The following is a 22,824-nucleotide window of genomic DNA, read 5'->3' on the forward strand; positions in this document are numbered from 1 at the left end:
TTCGATGTAATTTTTATTAATAACCTACTGAAACATACAAATACTCCATACTAATTACTTACACTTTATAAATTTCATGTTCTATCTAACAACTAAAAATGCGTAAATAAAAAATAATGAAATATGTATGCATATAAATACTGAAAAATATCACATGGTATCTTTTTCTATTTTTTAGAATTAAAAATAAAAAGTAACATATTAATGTTATGAAGTGATTTGGCACTTCTTCCTTGGCCGAGAGTACAAATCTATTAAGTAGAAACAGTTCAGTGAGGAAATTTACTAAATTATCCTTTCTGCTCATTTTCTCACCTTTCAAACTGAGCCCTTGCCAAGCCAACGTTTTGGCCGCGCACGCCAAATTGCACTACTCCTCCCATTATTTGAATCTTGCAGACCTGTAAAAAAATTTTGCAATTGCGCAGTACCCCCTTGGAACCAATATTAATACACACATGTACCTTTTTACTCCAAGAGAAAAATATTTGAATCCAGCACCAAGAGACACAGAGTGTAAATAGATACTGCATACCCACTGAGCCAGCAATCCATACCCTTGCCGAACGAGGATTTTATTATTGTCAGAATATGGTGCCTGTAAATCAAAGAACAAGAAAAGGGATCAAGACACACTGACACAACTCCCACCAACATCACACAATAAATTAACAGTAACCGGTAATAAACATAATACCGAACACTATCATTAGTTTCCAACGTGGGAACTATGTTTCTTTTGTGCACTTTGGATGGCATGACCTTGCAGGGACTATGAACCAGACGGGATCAAGATTATGGGAGCTTGGTTCCCACACCACGGACGCCCCTGTACGGGGCAAGCATCTCATGCATCCTCGAAACCTTTCTCTCATAACCACAGCGACAGCATGGACAGGCCAAAAGTAATGACCTTCAGCTTTAAGGGGAGACCAAAACACGTGGGGGACAGGGAAGCTGAGGACTTCCATCATGACATCTTAAAGATTATTTGAAGTATTATCTAATTCTAAAATACTCGCACTCCGTGCAGCACACGTTGTTTGTGTAGACAGCAGCTGGAAGAAACTCCATTTTTTCAACTCAAACGAGTCTCCAGTAAATACCTACAGCAAAGAAAAGTCAGCAACAAAATATTGACGCTGCTACGCCAAGCTTCGCAGTTGCCTTGCATATTCAACGTTTCAATCTCTTTTAACCACAGATTATCGCTCAAACAAAAAAGGGAAGAGAAGAAAGAGCTTACAAGATTTGAAGTTTGGTTGTACCACCACACTTTTGGCTCCAATATACTTCCAAGGTTTAGTTCCTTTCAAATAGTTATCTCGGCAATTATTTATGAAGATGACCGACGTTAGTGCAGTGACTAGAACCAAGACAAATGCAGCATATAGTTACTCTCCCAGTATTTGAAGTCAAATATTCTACTCTCCATTTTAATCCTTGAGTTCCTGCTAGATGAAAAAGATTTTAAACGAAAAACTTGGATGAGTAAACGTACAAGTCTAAGACATCGACCGACAGTGCTGAAGTTTGGTGCAAAGTTGTAGGTTCCGAGTATTGGCGGCTTAATGCCAGTATTCGTTGCAACCCGGACATGTATGATAGCTCAACCGATTTCAAGAACTAAAATTTTTGGTATAACCTACCAAGCGAACCAAGAAGAAAGACAATGGCATACCTGAACATATCAATCTCTTTTAAACAAGTCTCCAGTAAATACCTACAGCAAAGAAAAGTCAGCAACATAATATTGTCGCGGTTACGCCAAGCTTCGTAGTTGTCCTGCATATTAAAGCGTATCAATCCCTTTTAACCACAGATACTGCTTACACAAAAAGGAGAAAGAAAAAAGATGTTACAAGATGAAGTTTTACTTAGATTTACTTCGAAGGTTTAGTTCTTTCAAATAGTTTTCTCGCTAAATTTATGAAGATGACCTGCGTTACTACAGTGATTAGAACCAAGACAAATACAGCATACAGTTACTCTCCAAGTATTTGAAGTAAAATATTCCACTCTCTATATTAATCCTTGAATTGCCGCTAGATAAAGATTTTAAACGAAAAACTTGAAAAAGTAAACGTACAAAAGTCTAAGAGATCAACTGACACTGCTGAAGTTTGGTGCAAAGTTGTAGGTTACAAATATTGTTAACTTAACGGCGGCATTCGTTGTAACCCGGACATGTAAGGTAGCTCACCAATTTCAAGAATTAAAATTTTTTCGTATAACCTACCAGCGAACCAAGAAGAAAGATAATGGCACACCCAAGTAGAGACACAAACGTAAGCTGCAAGTACTTTGGGCCTAAGAAATCAAAATGACATCATTTTCCACCAAGTCTTAATATGTAGGGTGAAATGGAGATAAACAGAACAATCTTTCTTGTAAAAGTAACACAACACTAAGCATACAAGTCTGTAGTTTGTGTGTGATAAGATATGAAAGAAACAAACAGCAAAAGTCCTCAAATAAACTGTGAGATACCATAACCAAACCCACACATCTTTAGCCCGCGGCCCTAAAAGATTAGGAGGGCGAATATCCAAATCTCTAAGAGCAATAGCGCGCACATGATAGCTTTTACTTGCAGATTCTCAAACCTCTTAAGAGGAATCATGCCATCAAATTGGATCCTACTTTCAAACCCACATACAGAAACGTGTTTTCGTTGAGTCAAAAGCTCAAAGCACGTTTTCTACAACTAGAGAACTGGACCGGAGAAGATTTCAATTGCCCCAACAAAGAAACAAAAAAAAAAAAAAAAAAAAAAAATTCTTATCCATCGAGGTAATTTGTTTCAGGCAATAGAAACAACACACTTTTACGCTCCAAAATAATAAATTGAGGCTCTCTTGCATTCCAAGCCTGGACATGTTCCATACAGGACAACCGTAAGCAATTATTGTTAAACAAAAGCAACAAACAAACACTCAAACAGCATACCAAAAATATTAACTCGCGAACAAATAACGTCCGCACATACTGTTTTTGAGTTCCAACAAGCCGGGCGATGGGGCGAATTTTACTCTCTCTCCCAAGAAATTGAAAATCCATTGCCTGGACGTCAAAGTACATTTATTTTGAAACAATAATAAACCAAAGCACTCTCATTTGCGAAACAATTAATTCAGCCACTTTTACTGAAGTCCATTAAATTGGCTTCAAAATCAAGAACGAAGACCTTTCTCAAATAAGAGCATCTATGTCTTTCGTCCGCAGTAATGAATGATTGAGAACGGACACTGGCAGTTATATAAAGAGAAAGGTTGCCAACTCTCCAAAAGAAGGGGTGTCATCACAGTAACTTTTTCTTTAAACCAACATATTCTGAAAAATACTTGCTTTGAATCAAAAGTCCAAACCACAACTTTTAGAGTTCCGAAAACCCAAGGCATCAAAAAAGTTTTACTCTGCTGCAGCAAATCCAAAGTCATTTTCTTTTGCACCAAGGCACATTTATCTTTTAAATAATCGATAGAACACGCTTTCAGTTTCTAAAAAACTACTTGAGCTCCGCTTACTTTTCCAGCCGGGACACCTGTAGATTTATTTTTAAAGCAAAAGATCAAGAAACTTTATCCAAGGGACCGGCTAAATCTCACATTGCCCCAAAAAACTGAGGAACGTTTGCTCAGGGACCAGCAAAAAAAAAAAATTATTTTCGAAAAATAAATGGACACCCTCTCTTTCAAAAAGATTAACTGAGGCCTTTTACTTTCTGAATACGGGACTTCGAATTATATATTTTCGTAGCAAAAGATCACGAGTTTCAGACCTTCAAAACATATCTCCTCTATCTTATGTAAACTAAATATGACACTTCCCGCAATCGGGCATACAACTTTTCTATCCATGGCTATCATATACAAGGAAAGCAAATTACCGCATCTGAAGTGGTGTCGTCACAATCTCCTTGAATCTGTCTCAATGCAAGCTTTTCTAAAAAATGGAACTACACAAGGGACCGAAGCAGATTTACATTGCCCCAAGAAATCGAAATTCATTTTCTTGTGCATCAAGTCACATTTATCTATAAATAACACATAAAAACAGTTTTTAGGTTTTAGATAATGAATCGAGTCTCCTCTACTTCCCAAACCAGGACACTTCCAAAACAGGAAGCTATAAGACAACAATTTTTTTCTATTAAAAAAAAAAAAAAAAAACAAGTTTTAACAAAAGCCAAAAAGCTTTAAAACCACATATAAAAAAAAATATATATATATATATATTTACTTGCAATCAAAAGATCCCAGCATATTTCTTTTCACGTTCCAACCAACCGAGAGAACGGAGGAATTTTACTTTTCCCCATAAAACAGAAAAACTTTGGCTTAAATACCGAGGCACGTCTATTTTAAAAGAATTAGTTAAAACGCTGCATCTAGATTATCAATGTGGCTTCAAAACGAAGAACGGCAACCCTCCTCACATACAATGACAATTCCCATAAACCTAGCATCAAACTTTTCTGTCCATGCTAAGAATAGGTTGGGAAAGCATATTGCCATAGCTAAGCGTGAAGGGTCGCCCAACTGTCCAAAACAAACAGTGTGTCATCAAAGAAACTTTTACTTTCAAACCGACACACCAAAACTTTGGATCCAGATTTTAAGCCACATATTTTTGAGGTAGCACAACTTGAGGGATGCAAGCAGTTGCATTTTGCCACCAAAAATCAAGATTCGCATTCTTATGCACCGAGGCACATAAGTTTGTTTTGAAATCTTTAAATTCCAAAATGAAATATTGGTTTTCCTAGTATTTTGGGACTGAAAGGTAAGAGTTAGTTAATATGGAATTGAAGCTCTTACATTTTGGACCGAGAATCTCAAATAAAACATTCATTACGAATGCAGGGGCCGCAGAAATGATGTTTTCTACTCAAGAGACCCGGCCAAATTTGATCCTTCACCAACTATATTTCATAAATCAAGCTTCAAAACACATATCAACAACCTTTAACTTTCAAAATGAAATATTGGCTTTGCGAGTATTTTGGGACTGAAAAGTAGTTAATATGGAATTGAAGCTCTTACATTTTGGACCGAGAATCTCAAATACAACATTCATTACGAATGCAGGGGGGGCCGCAGAAAAATCAAGAGACCCGGCCAATTTTGATCCTCCCCCAACTATATTTCGTAAGTCAAGCTTCAAAACACATATCAATAACCTTTAACTTTCAAAATGAAATATTGGCTTTCCTAGCATTTTGGGACTGAAAGGTATTTAATATGGAATTGAAGCTCTTACGTTTTGGACCGAGAATCTCAAATACAACATTCATTATGAATGCAAGGGACGCATAAATAATGTTTTCTACTCAAGAGACCCGGCCAGCTTTGATCCTCCCCCAACTATATTTCGTAAGTCAAGCTTCAAAACACATATCAACAACCTTTAACTTTCAAAATGAAATATTGGCTTTCCTAGCATTTTGGGACTGAAAGGTATTTAATATGAAATTGAAGCTCTTATGTTTTGGACCCAGAATCTCAAATACAACATTCATTATGAATGCAAGGGACGCATAAATAATGTTTTCTACTCAAGAGACCCGGCCAGTTTTGATCCTCCCCCAGCTATATTTCGTAAGTCAAGCTTCAAAACACATATCAACAACCTTTAACTTTCCAAATGAAATATTGGCTTTGAAAGGTATTTAATATGGAATTGAAGCTCTTACGTTTTGGGCCGAGAATCTCAAATACAACATTCATTATGAATGCAAGGGCCGCATAAATAATGTTTTCTACTCAAGAGACACCGGCCAATTTTGATCCTCCCCCAACTATATTTCGTAAGTCAAGCTTCAAAACACATACCAACAACCTTTCTCGAATAAACTAAATCTGACAGTCCCCATAACCGAGCACACATATCTTTTGTCCATGGCTATCACATACTAGGAAATCCATCGCAACGTCTAAGGGAGAGAGGGTGCCCATCATGATAGCTTTCACTTCCGAAGCGACAAACATGAACATATTTACTAGGGAATCAAATGTTCAAGACACATTCTCTCACAGTTGATGCTACCCGAGGGACCAGACCAGATTTACATTTTCTCAAGAAAGAAACACTTTCTTGTTCATCAAGCGCGTTTATTTTAAATAAATAAATAAATAAAACAAAAATTCTAAAACATGCTTGCAGTTTATAAGTAAAAATTTGAGGCTCCCTTACTTTCAAGACCGCAACACCGTAAAAAAGTATTTTTTAACAAAAGAAGCAAAAAACTTAAAACAACACCCAAAAATATTTACTTGCAGTCAGAAGATCCAGGCACATTCTCTTTAGTCTCAAGACCAAACGACTAGAGAACACTATTATTGGACCAAGATTACTTTCCAGCGTGGGAACTATGTTTCTTCATGCACTCTGGATGGAATGACTTTGCAGGGACTATGAACCAGACAGAATCAAGATTATGGGAGCATGGTTCCCACACGACGGACACCCCTGTACGGGGCAAGCATCTCATGCATCCTTGAAACCTTTCTCTTAACTACGACAAAAGTGTTGGGACAGGCCAAAAATAATGACCTTCAGCTTTAAGAGGAGACCAAAAGATGTGGGGGACAAGGAAGCCGAGGACTTCCATTCTCTGATCTTAAAGATGATTAATAGGGAGTGAAACAAAAGAGAATTACCTGAAAACCAACATAGGAACTTGCTGGTAAAGTAGACGCGCAGCATCGATTTCTAAAAAACTTGCCATATTTCGAGATGTGGCTTGCTGCCTCTAACGAATGATTGCTCAAATACAACCAATTTGTCTACGTTACATTATTTCAGTCTAGCAGACTTGCAAAAATTTTGTAAATGCGCAGTAACCCCTTGGCAAACAGTATTAATATGCGCATATGTAACTTTTTATTTCAAAAGAAAAATATTTGAATCCAGCACCAAGAGATACGAGTGCAAAATAGATATTCCATACCTCTTGAACCAGCAATCCATACCCTTACCGAACGAGGATTATAATCTTGTCAGAATGTGGTCCCCGTAAATCAGAGAACAAGATAAGGGGGATAAAGACATATATTGATGCGACTCCCAGACACATCACACAATAAATTAACAATAACCCGTAATAAACATAATACTGGGCACTATCATTAGTTTCCAACGTGGGAACTACGTTTCTTTATGCACTTTGGATGGAATGACTTTGCAGGGACTGTGAGAGCCAGACAGAATTGAGATTATGGGAGCATGGTTCCCACACGACGGACACCCCCCATACGGGGCAAGCATCCCATGCATCCTTGAAACCTTTCCCTTAACTACAACAGAAGTTTGGACGGGGCCAAAAATAATGACCTTCAGCTTTAAGGGGAGACTATGAGATCTTAAAGATTATTTGAAGTATCATCTAATTCTCAAATATGCAAACATAATGTTTTTCGTAATTTTATTAATACTGCAATATTAAAGATGGCACAATATCGTCAATTATCCATAATACGATCGTCACGCACAGTTAATCTTTATATGAAACTACATTAAATTCGCAAATTTTATATTATAATTTTTATATGCAGAAACATTTTTCAACAAAATTCAGGATAACATAATACTCACATTCCACGCCGCCACACATTGTTTGTGCCGATAGCAACTGAAAGAAACTCCATTCTTTCAACTTAAACAAGTCTCTAGTAAATACCGGCAGCAAAGAAATGTCAGCAACATAATATTCACGCTGTTTACCTGCTACCAGGCGATCGAGGAACATGTTGATGCATCCAGAACAATTTAGTTTATGGACAAGCGAGGCACCCTTTTTTTTTTTTTTGGTCTGAAAACCAAAAACAAGAGAACTTTACTATGGGACCACGATTACTTTCCAGAGTGAGAACTATGTTCTCTTGCACCCTCCGGACGGAATGACCTTGCAGGGACGATGTAACCGAGCAGAATTAAGATTTCGGGGACGTGGTTCCCACAAAATAAACACCCCTGTGTGGGGCAACTCTTCCATGCATCCTTAAAACACCCTTCTCTTGCTAGAATAAAAAGTGCTAGAAAAGCCCAAAATCGTGACCTTCAGCTACGACAGGACAATAAAAGATGTAAAGCAACAAGGAACCCTCGAAGACTTCCCACTCCGAGATCTTAAAAACTGGATGATTGAAAGGGAGTGAAACAAAAGAGGATTGCTTGGAAACCGACCTAGAAACATTTTAGCACCAAAACTTTGTTGGCAAAGCTAACGCGAACCATCAATTTTTACAAACCCGCAATATTTCAACATGTGATCTGCTGCCTCGTGCAAATGATTGCTCAAATGCGACAAAAAAGAAAAGTATCAGCAAATAGGTATACCATATTATTTGAATCCAGCACAAAGAGGTATACACCAAGATAGACATCGCATACCTCTTGAACCGGCAAATTATACGCTGACTGACTGAAAACTGTGATATTGCCAGGATATAGTCCCTGTAAATCTCAGAGATGAGAAAAAACATCAAGTTATACTGATGGCAACTGGAAGAAACTCCATTTTTTCAACATAAACAGGTCTCTAGTAAATACCGGCAGCAGAGAAAAGTCAGCAACATAATATTCATGCTGTTTACCGCTACCAAGTGATCGAGGAACATGTTGATGCATCCAGAACAATTCAGTTTATGCCTTTTTTTTATTCTAAAAACCAAAAACACGAGAACTTTTATCATTGGACCATGATTACTTTCCAGCGTGAGAACCATGTTTTCTTGCACCCTCTGGATGGAATGACTTTGCAGGGACTGCATAACCAAGCAGAATTAAGATTTCGGGGGACAACCGTTCCCACAAAATAAACACCCCCGTATGAGGCAAACTCTTTCATGCATCCTTAAAACACCTTTCACTTGCGGGAATAAAAGTGTTAGAAAAGCCAAGAATCGTGACCTTCAGCGACAACAGGACAATAAAAGATGTAGAGCAACGATGAACTGTTAAAAAAGAAAAGCATGCGAGTAAATAGGTATACCATATTATCTGAATCCAGCACCAAGAGGTATACGCGAAGATAGATACTGCATACCAGTTGAACCAGAGCAAATTATACGCCGACTGAATGAAAACTATGATGTCGCCAGGACACAGTCCCTGTAAATCAAAGAGACGAGACAAAATATCAAGTTCTATTGATAGAAGCCCGTGAATGTCGCACAATGGATTAACTAACATCAAAACTAAGCACCGTAAGCAGACATGATCCGGTTACAACAGTGTTGATTATTTTTGTACTCAGATGATAGAACCGCGAACGACACATGAAATGGAACAGAAACAGAAAACAATGGGTCCATCAAGGAGGATGAAGAGTGGAGGAGGGGAGTAATTTGATTTCTGCCGAAAACCATTAGCTTCCTTACTGGTTGTTTTCATTTCTATATTTATTAAAATTTAACTCTGGTGGAGCTAGCAATCATTTACAAGAAACTTGCCCCGCACGCACAAATCCACCGAGTGCCTTTATTTTAGAAGAAATAAGCAAAGAGTAACTACTCATGGAAGTGAAATTTCAAAATTGCATATATCTAGATATCGTGCGAAACCGACATTTCCAATTCTTGCTATTATTTCGCTATAGAAAACACAAGAATCGACGAGGATCTTTACATCACTGTCGAAGCATCAGAAAAAATTTATGGGAAAATAAACTTGAGTCAACAATGAGACAAATATGGAATAAAAGTAGCTGCACCTACGAAAATAATATGCAATAAGAAAGAGGATAACGGCGAAAGTGGAACTAAACTGTTTCCGGGCAGAAAGTAAAATTGTTAGCAGCTATTATTTATGATGAGTTGTTCACCAAAATTTAACCCCAAGAGCGGCAGAAACTCCGGGTGCATACTTACGGTGCAATCCCTCGAGATTAAGGAATGCGAGGAGTACCACGAATTCTGCTCAAAAGCGTCCATCCTGAGTAATTAACTTCTCAAGACAAAAATGTATCAGAATGCGAGTAGAAAAAATAAATTTCATTTCCACATACACATCAAAACAGAGACAAACCTGGGATGAATACGTCATAGGACTCAGCAAAAGTGAAAACACAGTGTTGAAGAATGTAAAAGCGTACATAACACTCACATGCAAGACAGAACTGATGGCCCGTGTCTCTCACCTGTACATTGAAACCCTAATAAACATCTGCCGCAAGAAAGAGTGACCAACATCGCAATTAGGCTCCCATGTCTTGCTCATCATAAACAACAACCTTTTACAAAACCACAAATGTTTGCTCGCACAAAAACAAACCTCGGAAAATCTGAAGTTCTGTTACGCTACTTTAAATTGGGGCATCAACATACCTTAAGAGGCTGTTTCTTGCAATAAATAAGTTGTATTAAACCTATTACCCTGACGCTTCAATCTCTGTCTCCCTTTTCCAATTTCGAACCCTAGCCCGCCTCTTTTCGTACACCGACTGGATACCGGTTTCTGGTTTTCAGTCCCATCGTCAGAAACTAGAGAATTATGCTCTCATGTCTTGCTCATCATAAACAACAACTTTTTACAGCCACAGAATGTTTGCTCGCGCAAAAACAAACCTCGGAAAATCTGAAGTTCTGTTACGCTACTTCAAATTGGGATATCAACATACCTTCAGAGGGCGTTCCTTGCAATAAAGGAGTTGTATTAGATCTATTACCCCGACGCTTCAATCTCTGTCCCCCTTTTCCAATTTCTCCACTCGATCTCAAACCCTAGCCCGCCTTTTTCGCACACCGACTGGATACCGGTTTCTGGTTTTCAGTACCATCGTCAGAAAGTAGAGGATTGTGGATGATATTTGATTAGAAGATGGGAGTTCGTAATCAGAAGGAGAAGAATAAAAGAGAAACCTACCCGGACCAGGAGAGCAGAGACGGACAGAGAGGAATCCAATCGAGAGGAGGGGGAGACTCTGGCCCTTTTATAGAGGAGCCGAGGTGCGTCTATCTGACGCCACCTCCCGCTTCGTAAATACGCGGAACGGCAGAAGAGGAAATTAATAATTAATAATTTGTTTTATTTTTATCTCAACTAAAACTAACTAAATGAACCAACAATTCAACTGTAGAATTGCACTAATTTTTTTAATATTAATTAATTATTAAATCCAAAATTTTAAAAATTATTGCCCGCACCTTTCTTGTCGGCATGTCGCATTAATTTAATTACTTCTTTACCACAGACCATAAATTATAGTGTTTAATTTTGAATTGATTGTGGAGTTGTTTGGATATTGCTCCAATTTGAAATTATGTAACATTTGTAATTTTTATTAATAACCTCTATGCTAATTACTTTCTTTATAAGTTGTATAAATACATAATTTATAATTGATTAGTTGCTTCATGCATGATTAAAAATCTTATTAGGATAATTTGATCAATAATATTTTTTATTTCCCAAGTGCTTGTTATAATTGTAACGTTTTCTTTTTTTGACCTTTTAGGATCCTGTTTTTCTTTTTTTTTTTTGTTGGATTAAAAGACTTTTACGACACTTGATTTAACACCAAACTTCCATGAGTCTCATCACTATGACAAATAGAATACAAGGGCTACATTACTGATTAGTTACCTTAATTTAAACAAGCAAAAAAAAAAAAGTCTCTGCCTTTGTGATCGGATCAAACATCAGGTTTAACAGTGTTGGCTCGACCCATATTTGTCCGCCGAGCGACGAGCACGTAATAAACACCCATTGACAGTAGCACCAGAACTGCAAGACCAAATACAATTCCGGCAATTCCTCCTGCAGAAACTCTACCTCCACCTTTGCTAGCCGGTAATGTCTTGGTAACTTCTTGTGCTTTTGTGGCATCTACTTTTGCTGCCTGAGGCCACGAGCGATCGGTTTCATCACCCGGTTTTTTAGCGGCAGGCTCTGTTCTGTTCGGATGGAAGAAGTCGAATGCTGCAGGCGAAAAAGCCATTGGACTCTCGTAAACTAGGCCGTGAGGAGCTCTCTCGTCTGCTCTAGCAATGGCAAGAAGAATGGCCAGAGAGGAGAATAGAAGAAGAGGAAAGGAAGGTGCGTGAGTCATGTCTTCTTCCTAATCCCTTTTGTTTTAACTTTTTGGGTTGGGATTTTGAATTCGACGAGGCTTAAAGGTGGAAAGCTTTTTGACGTCGGAGTAGGTTTTTATAGCGTGTACGAGTGGTTTGTTGCTTGGAGTTAAATTCTTGGTGATGAAAAAGATGGCCAAAAAGGAGGGGGGGGGGGAACAAAATGATTTGTTAGGCAAATATTAATTATTCTATTGGTACCCCGAAATACCCTAGTCAAAGCTCAACCAAAGTCATATACATGTATACTAAAAGATATGTATATATGTAACAAGATATGTGACTCCGGCGTCCTCTTCATTCCTGAAGAATGACAGTCATAAATGGTTTTCATGTTCTTCATCAGATTTTCACCTATGCTTTAAAAGGTGGTGGCTCGCAAAATCATAATAACTCCTCACTTTGAGTGCCTTCTCAAACACACATGTATGTATGAGTATGGACTGGGGGAATAAAAATCATTCCCCCAGTCCATACTCAATTATTACAGAGAACCCAATTTATATATGCGTGTATATAATGTAATATGCTATAGAGCGCCGCGTACATGGTTGTTTTATAAGTCTTTTGTTGTTATTATTATTATATGATATTTAATTATATAATCACTGAAAACAAAAAGGGTTTCAATCAAAAAGAGTGGTCTCTAATCTATTCTTAATTAATTTGTTCTTTGGTTTGTGTACGTGTAAAGTAAAAGAAAGCATATTATGACACGACCAGGGAACTCTTTATCTTCAAGCATCGGCAACGGCTATATAAATAAATTTGGTATAATATATATATATATATATATATGTGGTTGTAATTATAATGAGGTATAGGCCATGTCCGTGTGTGACTTGCCCCGAACATTATTACGCAAGAGGCAAGCATGCAAGAGGTGATATCGTTCAGATTTCCTTCCCCTCACTCCCTCCTCTTATTAAAATCATGTCTGTTCTTCACGCCTCCCTTTACCCACTTCTCTCCTTATTTATTATAATTACCTTGCCAATTTGATGTTGTCTTATTATACATATATATATATATATATATTTAGTGATCTGTGTTAAAAAAAGTTACCTTTGTTTTTTTGGCAATTCTAATTTTTAAGCTAAACATTTAAGATAATCCAGAGAAAGAAAACTATACTTGAGCAGAGTGAAAGTATGTAGTTATCCATGCAAACTAATCTTGAGCAGGGTTTCAAACTCCATTAACCTCCTTATTACCATATGTTTCTATACACATATAATATACATGTCTGACAAGCTATATATATAATGTACAGTGATATATAGATATAGAAGGGAGAGAGAGAGAGAGAGAGAGAGAGAGGTTCATTTATTATTAACACAGAATGCTTGTTTAGACATATGGGCCTTTGGGAATTCACAAGTTATAGAAGGCATACATGACTCATTTATTAAAAAATAAATAAATAAAAATCATGGTGCCATAAATCTAAATTCTAAATAGAGCAGATAATGTATTAAAATTATGAAATTGATAGTTTCTATCAGGAATGTGATAAGCCCAGTAGACAATATACTCTGATGAAATGTATACATATATATATAAATATATATATCTTATGTTATATAAGTAAATATATAGAGCAATCAAATTATTGTTTCTATGACATCAAAACTCAACGCAGAGAGAAATAAGAAAGACATACTTCAGAATATTCTTTTGGAGGTGCTACTTAACCTAATATCATCATACAGCGACCACTCTATTAAAATCCATATATTATATATATATATATGAATTTGTCTGCGTTTGTGTACGTATTTCCATTAATTGGACCCACATATTTCGTGATATATAACCAATATAGTTTTGAAGTAGCTAGAAATTAATAAACAATTATAAATATTAGTCTGGTTAGTAGTGATATATATATATATATATATATATATATCTTCTTAGCTTGATTATTTAATTTGTTATTGTAATATAGCATTTTAAAGTATATAAACCCTTGAATAAATTAAATTAATGTAGGAAGAATACTTTTAAGATTGTACGAAAATAAACTGAATTTTGATGCGTTAAGTTAACTTGAATATAACCTTACCTTAGTTTAAATATATTATATTATCGTTTAATTTTTACATATTTATAATTTAATACATAGAGCTTATTCATAATTTATATATTTGATTAATAAATCAATTAATTTTTTCTAATATATATGATCATATAATGTGAAAGTTTTATATTTTTACCAATCGATAAATAAATTGTACAACATTTATTTTAAATTAAAAGTTGAATTGAGATATTGCTTTCATTTCAATTACTATTATATTTAAGTTGCATTCTTATTTATATTATATAAAAGATTAACATCAAAATCAAAAATTAAATAACAATGTCATATCCAAAGTCCAAATTCCAAATAGCAAAAGCTTACCTTCCTCATAATTTAAACAAAAAATATATGCATCACATCACTTTTAAAAAAAAAAATTAAAAAAGGAAAAAACTTATCATAAAATAATGAACAAGATAAGCTTAATTAACCCACTTAATTATATTTTTATCAAGGTACCTCAACTTTTAATATAAAGCCAATGAGGGAATCCCAATAAGCCTCTACTGACCTCTAATTAATTAATTAATTAATTAATTAATATTGGGTAATTAACATTAATTTCCTCTTTTTTTTTTTTATAATGATAATACTAATCAATTATGCAATTTTACAAAAGCCAACTCGTATGATTAAATTAAATATCTTATTGGGCTATCACTATCCTCAACTGCCCTTTGTTGGGTTTTGTGTGTGTGTGTGTGTGTTGTCTTCAGCTTGTTGACAAATTGCGTAATTTAAAAAAAAAATAAATGAGAGGATAAGTATGCCCACAAAAGCCAAAGTTGTAAAAATTAATTAATTAATTAATTAAATGGAAAAACCCATTAGTTTATTAATAACGAAGAATCTATTATAGAGGAATAGAATACAATTTTTATTAATGATAATTCTTTTATTGGTTATTTTTCTTTTTTACTTTGAACAATAATTACATATGTATTTATCTACTATTGAATTTTGATTATATATTTAATTTTATAGCGAAATATTTGTTGGGGGAAAATTACCCATATTCATTAATTATATGTTATACACATACTAACAACTATAATATAATATTAATAACTTATAATTAATTATGCAAATATAAAGTACAATCAAACTTGAAATATAATATTAAAATTGATCGAAAAATAATCGAACGGAGAATTTAAAAAGAAAATACAAAATGATAATAACAACACAGACTCGATACACTCAAATAGAAATCAAAAACGAAAAAAAAAAAGAAATTCATAAAATATTTTTATTTACAATTTCATGGGTTATCTCTCTCTCTCTATAATCCATAAGAGAGATCATAAAGAGATGTTGCAGAAGAAACCCTCAAGATCACAGACTTTGCATTGCAAGCACTCTTTCTTTTTTTCTTTTTTTTTTGTTGTTTTAATAATTTTTATCACCATCACCCAAATTTTGCCCATTAATTTGTTTATTGATTGATAATTGATAATTATCGACGGCAGTAATTAAGCTTAATTAATTAAGCATTGCTTCTGAAGGATCCAAGAGCTTTAATGGCTGCGGCTCTGAGAACGTACTGGTGGTAAATTGCAGCAATTGCAGCTCCAATAAATGGTCCGACCCAGAATATCCACTGAAAAAATAATTATTATAATTAAGAAAATATTAGTTAATTAGTTTAAGAATTCATTAATTAATTAATAATTAACGAGTAATTACGTGGTCATCCCAGGCTTTCTCATCGTTGAAAATCACAGCAGCTCCAAAACTCCTAGCTGGGTTAATCCCAGTTCCAGTTATTGGAATCGTAGCCAAGTGAACCATGAACACAGCAAACCCAATCGGGAGCGGCGCCAATACCTTCAATTTCACCACCACCCCCACCGAAAAAAAAGGAAACAAATTAATCAATAATTAAACTGTAATTAAAAAATTAATTACAATTTATGAAAAGTGAGAGGAGTGATCAGGTGCATACAGGAACATGGGAGTCCCGTGCATTTCTCTTAGGATCAGTGGCCGCGAACACTGTGTAGACAAGAACAAAGGTCCCGATTATCTCCGCACCCAATCCAGTCCCCTTGTTGTACCCACCATTCAGCGAGTTGGCCCCACCACCATACCTATTATAGAATGAACTTTGAAACGCTTTGACCAATCCCACACCGCAGATAGCACCCAAACACTGTGCTACCATGTACATAATCGCCCGGATCAACGACACCTTTCGCGCCAAAAACAACCCTAACGTCACCGCCGGGTTTATATGTCCCCCTGCATATACGTACATACAAATTTTTATGCTTTATAGTTCAAATTTTGTGTAAATATATGTGTATGTACAGACGGAGAGAGTGGTGTACTGACCAGAGATTCCAGCAGTGCAGTAAACAAGGATGAAAATCATGCCGCCGAAGGCCCAAGCGATTCCGAGAAGGCCGACGCCGCCGCACACGTCGGTGCCGGCCTTCGTTAAATCAGTCTGGCTTTTGTGTCCGATCACCGTTAACACCGTTACGTATAGGAACAGAAGTGTGGCTACGAACTCCGCGATTAGTGCCCTGTAAAACGACCATTTCGTCAGCTCCTCGACGTCAATTAACGGCGCCGGTGGAGGGTCGTGGTAATCTTTCGCCGAGAACTCCCCTTGCTCCGCAACCTCCACGTCCTTCGTCATCGTTAATTAAGTGTTGATTAATTGGTAATCACAGTGGTAATTGCGATTAGTAGATGTAAGTGTGGGTTGTTAGTGGGGGGAAAAGGAAGGGGTATATATGGAGGAGAGCGGGAAGGATTAATGATTAATTAATTTACTTAGTTATAATTATAATTATAATTTTTTTTTTTTAAAAAGGCCGCCCATTGGACACCTTTACGTACCGATTTTGTGAGCTTGCAAATGGGCCCACAAAGGTTAGCTACTACTTAACCGCTACCTTATTATTCTCTTTGGTTTTTTCACTTTTTACTTTTTTTGTGGTGATTAATTATAAATTATATATTTTTTTTTATTTTATTTATCGAGGTGTATAAATTTTAAATTTTCATTATAAATTTCTTTTTCAATTAAATTAATAAAACATTAATCACAAATGTCGACGAATTTAATTAAACCCATTTTCATATTCTATATGTATGTATATATGTTGGAATTTAAAAATTAAAAGATAAGCTACTCATCATAAAATATAAATAAATAAATCCACAATGATTAGTGGGGAAGTAATTAATAAATTATAATTAAAATAAGCACAACGTTATCGTGTTGGGGGCTGATGATAGCTTTACAGAGGAACTTATCTGGATTGGACAGACCTAAAACAAATTAATTTTTAAATTTGGTTATGGTTCCTACCATTTATATATACAGGCTGCATACATACATACATACATATATATATATATGTATATGTTTACATATACATCAATCCAATATCCAACTAGATATATAAGATTGCAATCTTTCTTTTTAATTTTATTAAAACTTAAACCTTTGCAAATGAATTTTCCTTGCATCCAACCAAGAGAAAAGTCTAAAATAGTTTCATACCCATAAGTGATTTCATTAATTACATGTTAAAAGTGATTAATTAAGGCTAAATTTTGTATAATTTCACCTGCTTTAATATGATCCATATACCGAACTTTATCTTTATACAAAAATAATAATAATAATTATTATTAAAATATAATTTAATTATATTTATACCCTAATTTTATTTACGTATAAATATAATTTAAATAAGTCTAAATTAGTTCATTGAAATTTAATCGTACCATACCAATTTAAAAATAGAAATATATGACCTCATTGTATATACATATTAAAAATATGTTGTTTATTAATTTGTGATAAGATGGTGATTGCATATTGAAGACGATCAACTAATCTCTATTATATCATGTAATTACCAATTAATTATATTTTGTAATACAATTTTTTGATACAAATTTGAAAACTCCATGAAAGTTTATATTATACTGACATAAAATAATTAATTAAACCGACCAAAAAATGTAGACCATGTTTTATATATTTTTTTAAGATGATGATGTGAGGAACCGACCGCCATTCCATTCTTAAGCCTTGTCGTTTTACGTTACTAAACGTTCACTTCATACGCCGTTTTAAAACCCAATTATCATCGCTAATACAATAATTAATCATTTATTGACAAACTCCCCCTAATTTTTTTTTATTGTTTTTAATTGATTTTCAAAAATTCCTTTTGGGTTATTTGGCTCAATATTGGTTTGTTGAATTTCAATAGTGGCTAGAAGAGCGCCACGTGTCCCATTATAAACCTTAATTTAATCGGAATTAAATCATTTAAATATTTTTTTAAAAAAGTTTTTTAAGTGATAATTAGTGGCGATTGTAATGGGTCGGTGACGGCTTTCTAAATATTTTAAGTAATAATGTTTATCACTTTAATCGTAATTATATAAATTGAAATTTTTGTCTTCATCCATCAAATTCAATCCCAAATATATAATGGTAAAAAAAAAAAATTATATCAGATTTACTATATGTATATGAAATTCTTAGTATTCAACTAAAAATAAACTATATACTTTGATATTATAATTTTTTTTTAAATACATCATAATATATGTCAATCTAACTATAAATAAAAATTAAAATATAAATCTCTATTTTAAATTAAGATTTCAAAACTACTATATCCAGTTGAGCATAATTAAATCGTGACTCCATTTTCTAAAATTTAACATGTAATTCACTAAATATTATGCGGTAACTGAATAACATGTGTTGTAATATTATAAATTATACAATAATCTTGATGACTATTGTATAATATTATCACATTACTATATCATGTTATGAGATTAGTGCATAATATCACTAAGAAATTCGAGACGAGACTCCATAGACAACATAAACTTTAGATGCCAAGGTAGGAGCACCCTGCATTCATCTGCAAAACCGGGGAGCATTGCCTAGGCAATTTGTATGATCTCTTGGATCGTTTGTCATCTTTCTCGTCATTATCAACATCAAAATCTTCTGATTGCTCCTCTTTGATGGGTTCTAGTTTTGGGCAGATAGTCGACGATTTCTGAGGCAAACCAAGGAGCAAAGGTGCAACCTCAATCCAACATTTGTATCTCATGGCGGGTCTCAGCTCTTTTGCCATTACTAAGGTTCCGAACAGCGAGAGAGTAACGTCGGTGTTGGTAAGATGGGAAGATAGCACTCGGGTGTCTCTCCAAACAGAAAGAGGGAGAGGAAGAATTAGCATCAACAATGAAATTGACAGAAGCTTGAAATAATTGGAAAGGAGGGACATGGATGAGTAGTTATCTAGGTAAAAGGAGAATCTAAAGGAGGGCTTTTATATAGGATTTGATGACGGCTTGAGAGAAAATTAAGGAAAGGGAATTAGGTGGGAGAAAATATAGGTAATCAACTTAAAAAAAAGCTAGAGAAAATAGTAACTTAAAATAGGAGATTCATTGATTAAAAATGGCTAAAAAATCTAACTTCTTGGAGAGGAAATAGGAGGGAATGGGGGAGAATTTACTCCACAACAGCAATTGTAATTTTTCTTTTCTGGAAGGAAGTTTCTGCCTAAAAAACTAAGTGCATCAAACCTAGTTTTTTCTCAAGAAGTAACTAATATAAGACACCAGAAACCATAAAATATAAGCCGCACAAAAGAGGTTTCCTCCAATTTAGAGATTTTAGGGGAAGGTTTTATGGGAAAACGGGCACATATCCTGTCTTTCTAATATTACATAATACTAATCCATTAATCATTTAATTACTACACGGTTTACTTAAGTTAACACCAACCCCATTTTGAACTCTTGATCGTTGGAACTTAACCCCGACCTTAAAATATAGAAATTGAATCCTCAGCATCGAAGAATTCAATAGGGTAACGGTGATAACTCAAGCATTACAAATTACGTTCTATTAATACAAGAATCAAAAGCTATTAATACAAGAATCAAAAGCGGGAATTGAATAAGAACAGGAACCAAAGACAATCATGGAGTTCAGTTGTCTAAAGTTCTTCAAGGGAATCAAATACTTAAATCTTCCAAGTGGAGCATTCCACTAGATATAAATATTACAAGCTTCCGAACCTAATTCACAACTTCTTAGCAAATCCAGAAGGATATCTTCTGGGCAGAAAAAACTTTAACCTCGATATCATATCTGACATACAGGAGTCTTAAGAACTTAAACAAACAACAATATACGAGTAGATTCTGTCGGCAATGTCATATAACCAGTAAAACAATACCACTTCAACCATACAGACAAACATACTCATCAAACTCACTCTCCTCTTCTATAGTAAGTTCTATTTATAAATGGAGAGGAAAGTTTGTCTTGTACTGTTACACATAAACATGTAGCATTTTGTGGTAGCTACTGATAAGTACAAAGGGAATACGACGGTGCGTAATAGAAAATACCAACGGTGGTAAATGCATATATTCGTCTCAAACTAAATGGGTTAGAAATTTGGAGCAAGTATATAATAGGGCCAACGTTGATACAAATCATAGCAATTCTAAGATATTAAGCAATAACCAGAAATGTAAATGACCCAGATGCAGAAAGTATTCAAGACCCAAAATCTCCATCAGAGAAATGTAAAGCAGAAATTGGCACAGTTGAAAGCACAACCTTGACTAATAAAAATAGTTTTGTGTCCCCATTTCGGCGTCTAACCTTAATTGGTAAAAATCAACATTCTTTAGAAAGCTCCGTGAAAGCATGTCTTACTGAAATGCATATCATAAGCTAGTAAACATATGGAAATTCAAGACAGAAATGATGTACGTGTTATATACAACATCATCGTTGATGAAATTATTTCACACAGAATGACACCCCTTTGGACTAGAGTTCATTAAAGATACCTATAGACTACACCAAGTGCAGACTGAAATGAAACATCAAGGAACCATTTTCAATTCATTTCCTATAATTTCCTATGCAATCCAAGAAAACCAGATTAACAAGAGGCAATTGCTATGGGAGTAAACCATTCTATTTGTCATCTAAGAACTTCATTGAAGTTTGAATAGACAAAACTAAACTGAATCTAAAAGAAAAGCTCAAAAATTTCCAGGAATGTTCAATTATACCAAACAACCACTTGAAATAAACCAGTAGAAAGTAAACAAAAACAATGATGGAACCTTCTTTCCTCTATTCCTCTTACTCTAAGGGAATCTCAACATCGCCATCATTGATCTCCTGCTGCAAGTCCTTAGGGTCCTTTCCATCCACAGTGCATCCAACGGACACGCAGGTGCCAAGGATCTCCTTGACTGTGCCACTTAGATCCTTAGCCATGGATCTATGGCGCATGATCTTAGCGATCTCGATCACGTCATCAAGCGAGATGTTTCCATTGTGCTTGATGTTCTTCGTCTTCTTACGGTCCCTCTCTGGCTCCTTCAACGCCTTGATAACCAGCGCAGCCGCCGACGGAACCACCGAGACCTTAGCTTGACGGTTCTGCACAGTGAGCTTGACAGTGACACGCAGACCCTTCCATTCCTTAGCCGTCTCCTTAGCTATATCTTCTCCTACCTTCTTCGGGGAGAGACCAAGTGGCCCGATCTTCGGCGCGAGTGAACTGGCTGCGCCGACTTCGCCGCCAGTGACCCGCACGAAGACATCGACGACTTGAGACGGGTCGAACTTGGGCGGCATTTCCCTTTCCTTTGCTTGATTGTAGGCCGAGAATGTACTTAGGGTTTCTTTAGCCGGGAGGAAGTTCAAAATATAGAGGTAGGGTTCATAGTAGTAGCCTGGATGACAAGACGGGTCGGGATATCCGGAATCCGGAATGTCTACGAATTGGGTTCGGTTTTCGGGCTGTAAATTTCACAAATTTTCAAAACTCGGGTCAATTGAAATGGACCGATTAGAGGAAATTGGTAGAAATCATGGGCCGAAGTTTAAATTGTGAAGAAGCCCTGTTTGTTGGATGTGATTGAACGGAATGATCTGGTATCAGTGGCCTTATCTTTCATTATTAGTTTCCTATTTGGGACCCCACCCTGCTCCATCAAATTACCTTTTCTTTTTAAGACGTTTTGACTTTAAGCTATAGAGATAGCCCATTATATATAATATGTGTGATGATGTGCGTATTAAATTTTCTATATTAATATAAAAATTAAGATTTTAGTTTCCACTCTTACCAATAACAAGATTGAGTTAGCAAGTAATTGAATACGAAAATTATAAGTTCTATTTATGTAATATTAAGTTGATACGTAATTAGATATGAATTTTTATTTAATTATATTACATTTGAATTTAATTTTATAATTGTAATACTAAAAGTAATTAAAATAATATAAAATATGAATTTATATACTAAGGTAAACTATCTTTTTAAAATAAAAAAAAAACAGAGAAACAGTGATATTGATGTCAACATTTTGATAGCTTCAGAGAATGGGACCCACCATTATTATATTATTAATATAATACAAACGCGCTCGACAACGCAATCCAATAATTAACCAATAGTATCAAGTGATAATTGTTGCAGGCCTGGGACCCACAATTTTTTGGATATTTATTAATAGTTTTTTAAAAAACTGTTTTTTTAAAAAAAAAAAAACTATTATTATTATTAATTAAATCTAAATACATTTTTTTCAACATGAATATATATAAGATTAAAAATAATTTCGAAT

General features: G+C 35.0%; 4 protein-coding genes across 26 annotated transcripts; all 4 read right to left on the reverse strand.

The window, feature by feature from the left end:
- Positions 1-134: 134 nt before the first annotated feature.
- LOC110806470 (uncharacterized) lies at positions 135-10,994 on the reverse strand. Of its 23 annotated transcripts, XM_088214459.1 has the most exons (11): positions 10,867-10,994; positions 10,030-10,763; positions 9,873-9,948; positions 8,914-9,114; positions 8,554-8,768; positions 8,395-8,457; positions 8,188-8,297; positions 1,682-8,065; positions 1,247-1,451; positions 698-1,106; positions 135-598 (listed from the first exon to the last, which is right to left on the reverse strand). In XM_088214459.1, the coding sequence occupies exons 3-7, from the start codon at positions 9,933-9,935 to the stop codon at positions 8,225-8,227; spliced, it is 615 nt and encodes a 204-aa protein (XP_088070585.1). In that variant the 5' UTR covers positions 9,936-9,948; positions 10,030-10,763; positions 10,867-10,994; the 3' UTR covers positions 135-598; positions 698-1,106; positions 1,247-1,451; positions 1,682-8,065; positions 8,188-8,224. The 23 variants fall into 23 exon arrangements, 4 of the variants coding, with proteins under 4 accessions (XP_088070585.1, XP_088070587.1, XP_088070586.1 ...); XM_088214461.1 differs by having other exon boundaries at positions 1,682-8,457; positions 8,914-8,957; positions 9,050-9,114; XM_088214460.1 differs by lacking the exon at positions 8,188-8,297 and having other exon boundaries at positions 1,682-1,785.
- Positions 10,995-11,513: 519 nt separating this feature from the next.
- LOC110806468 (uncharacterized) lies at positions 11,514-12,196 on the reverse strand. The gene has a single exon (XM_022031344.2). It carries the CDS (start codon positions 12,050-12,052, stop codon positions 11,636-11,638), a length of 417 nt encoding a protein of 138 aa, XP_021887036.2. The 5' UTR covers positions 12,053-12,196; the 3' UTR covers positions 11,514-11,635.
- Positions 12,197-15,252: 3,056 nt separating this feature from the next.
- On the reverse strand, positions 15,253-16,879 carry PIP2;4 (plasma membrane intrinsic protein 2;4). The gene is made up of 4 exons (XM_022031324.2): positions 16,492-16,879; positions 16,103-16,398; positions 15,844-15,984; positions 15,253-15,757 (listed from the first exon to the last, which is right to left on the reverse strand). Exons 1-4 carry the CDS (start codon positions 16,799-16,801, stop codon positions 15,644-15,646), a joined length of 861 nt encoding a protein of 286 aa, XP_021887016.2. The 5' UTR covers positions 16,802-16,879; the 3' UTR covers positions 15,253-15,643.
- A 4,258-nt stretch (positions 16,880-21,137) lies between these two features.
- LOC110806454 (Ribosomal protein L11 family protein) lies at positions 21,138-21,900 on the reverse strand. The gene has a single exon (XM_022031327.2). It carries the CDS (start codon positions 21,824-21,826, stop codon positions 21,326-21,328), a length of 501 nt encoding a protein of 166 aa, XP_021887019.1. The 5' UTR covers positions 21,827-21,900; the 3' UTR covers positions 21,138-21,325.
- Positions 21,901-22,824: the final 924 nt, after the last annotated feature.

The sequence above is a fragment of the Carica papaya genome, chromosome 2, assembly GCF_054855325.1.
Source record: "Carica papaya isolate Zhongbai chromosome 2, ASM5485532v1, whole genome shotgun sequence".
Lineage (NCBI taxonomy): Eukaryota > Viridiplantae > Streptophyta > Magnoliopsida > Brassicales > Caricaceae > Carica > Carica papaya.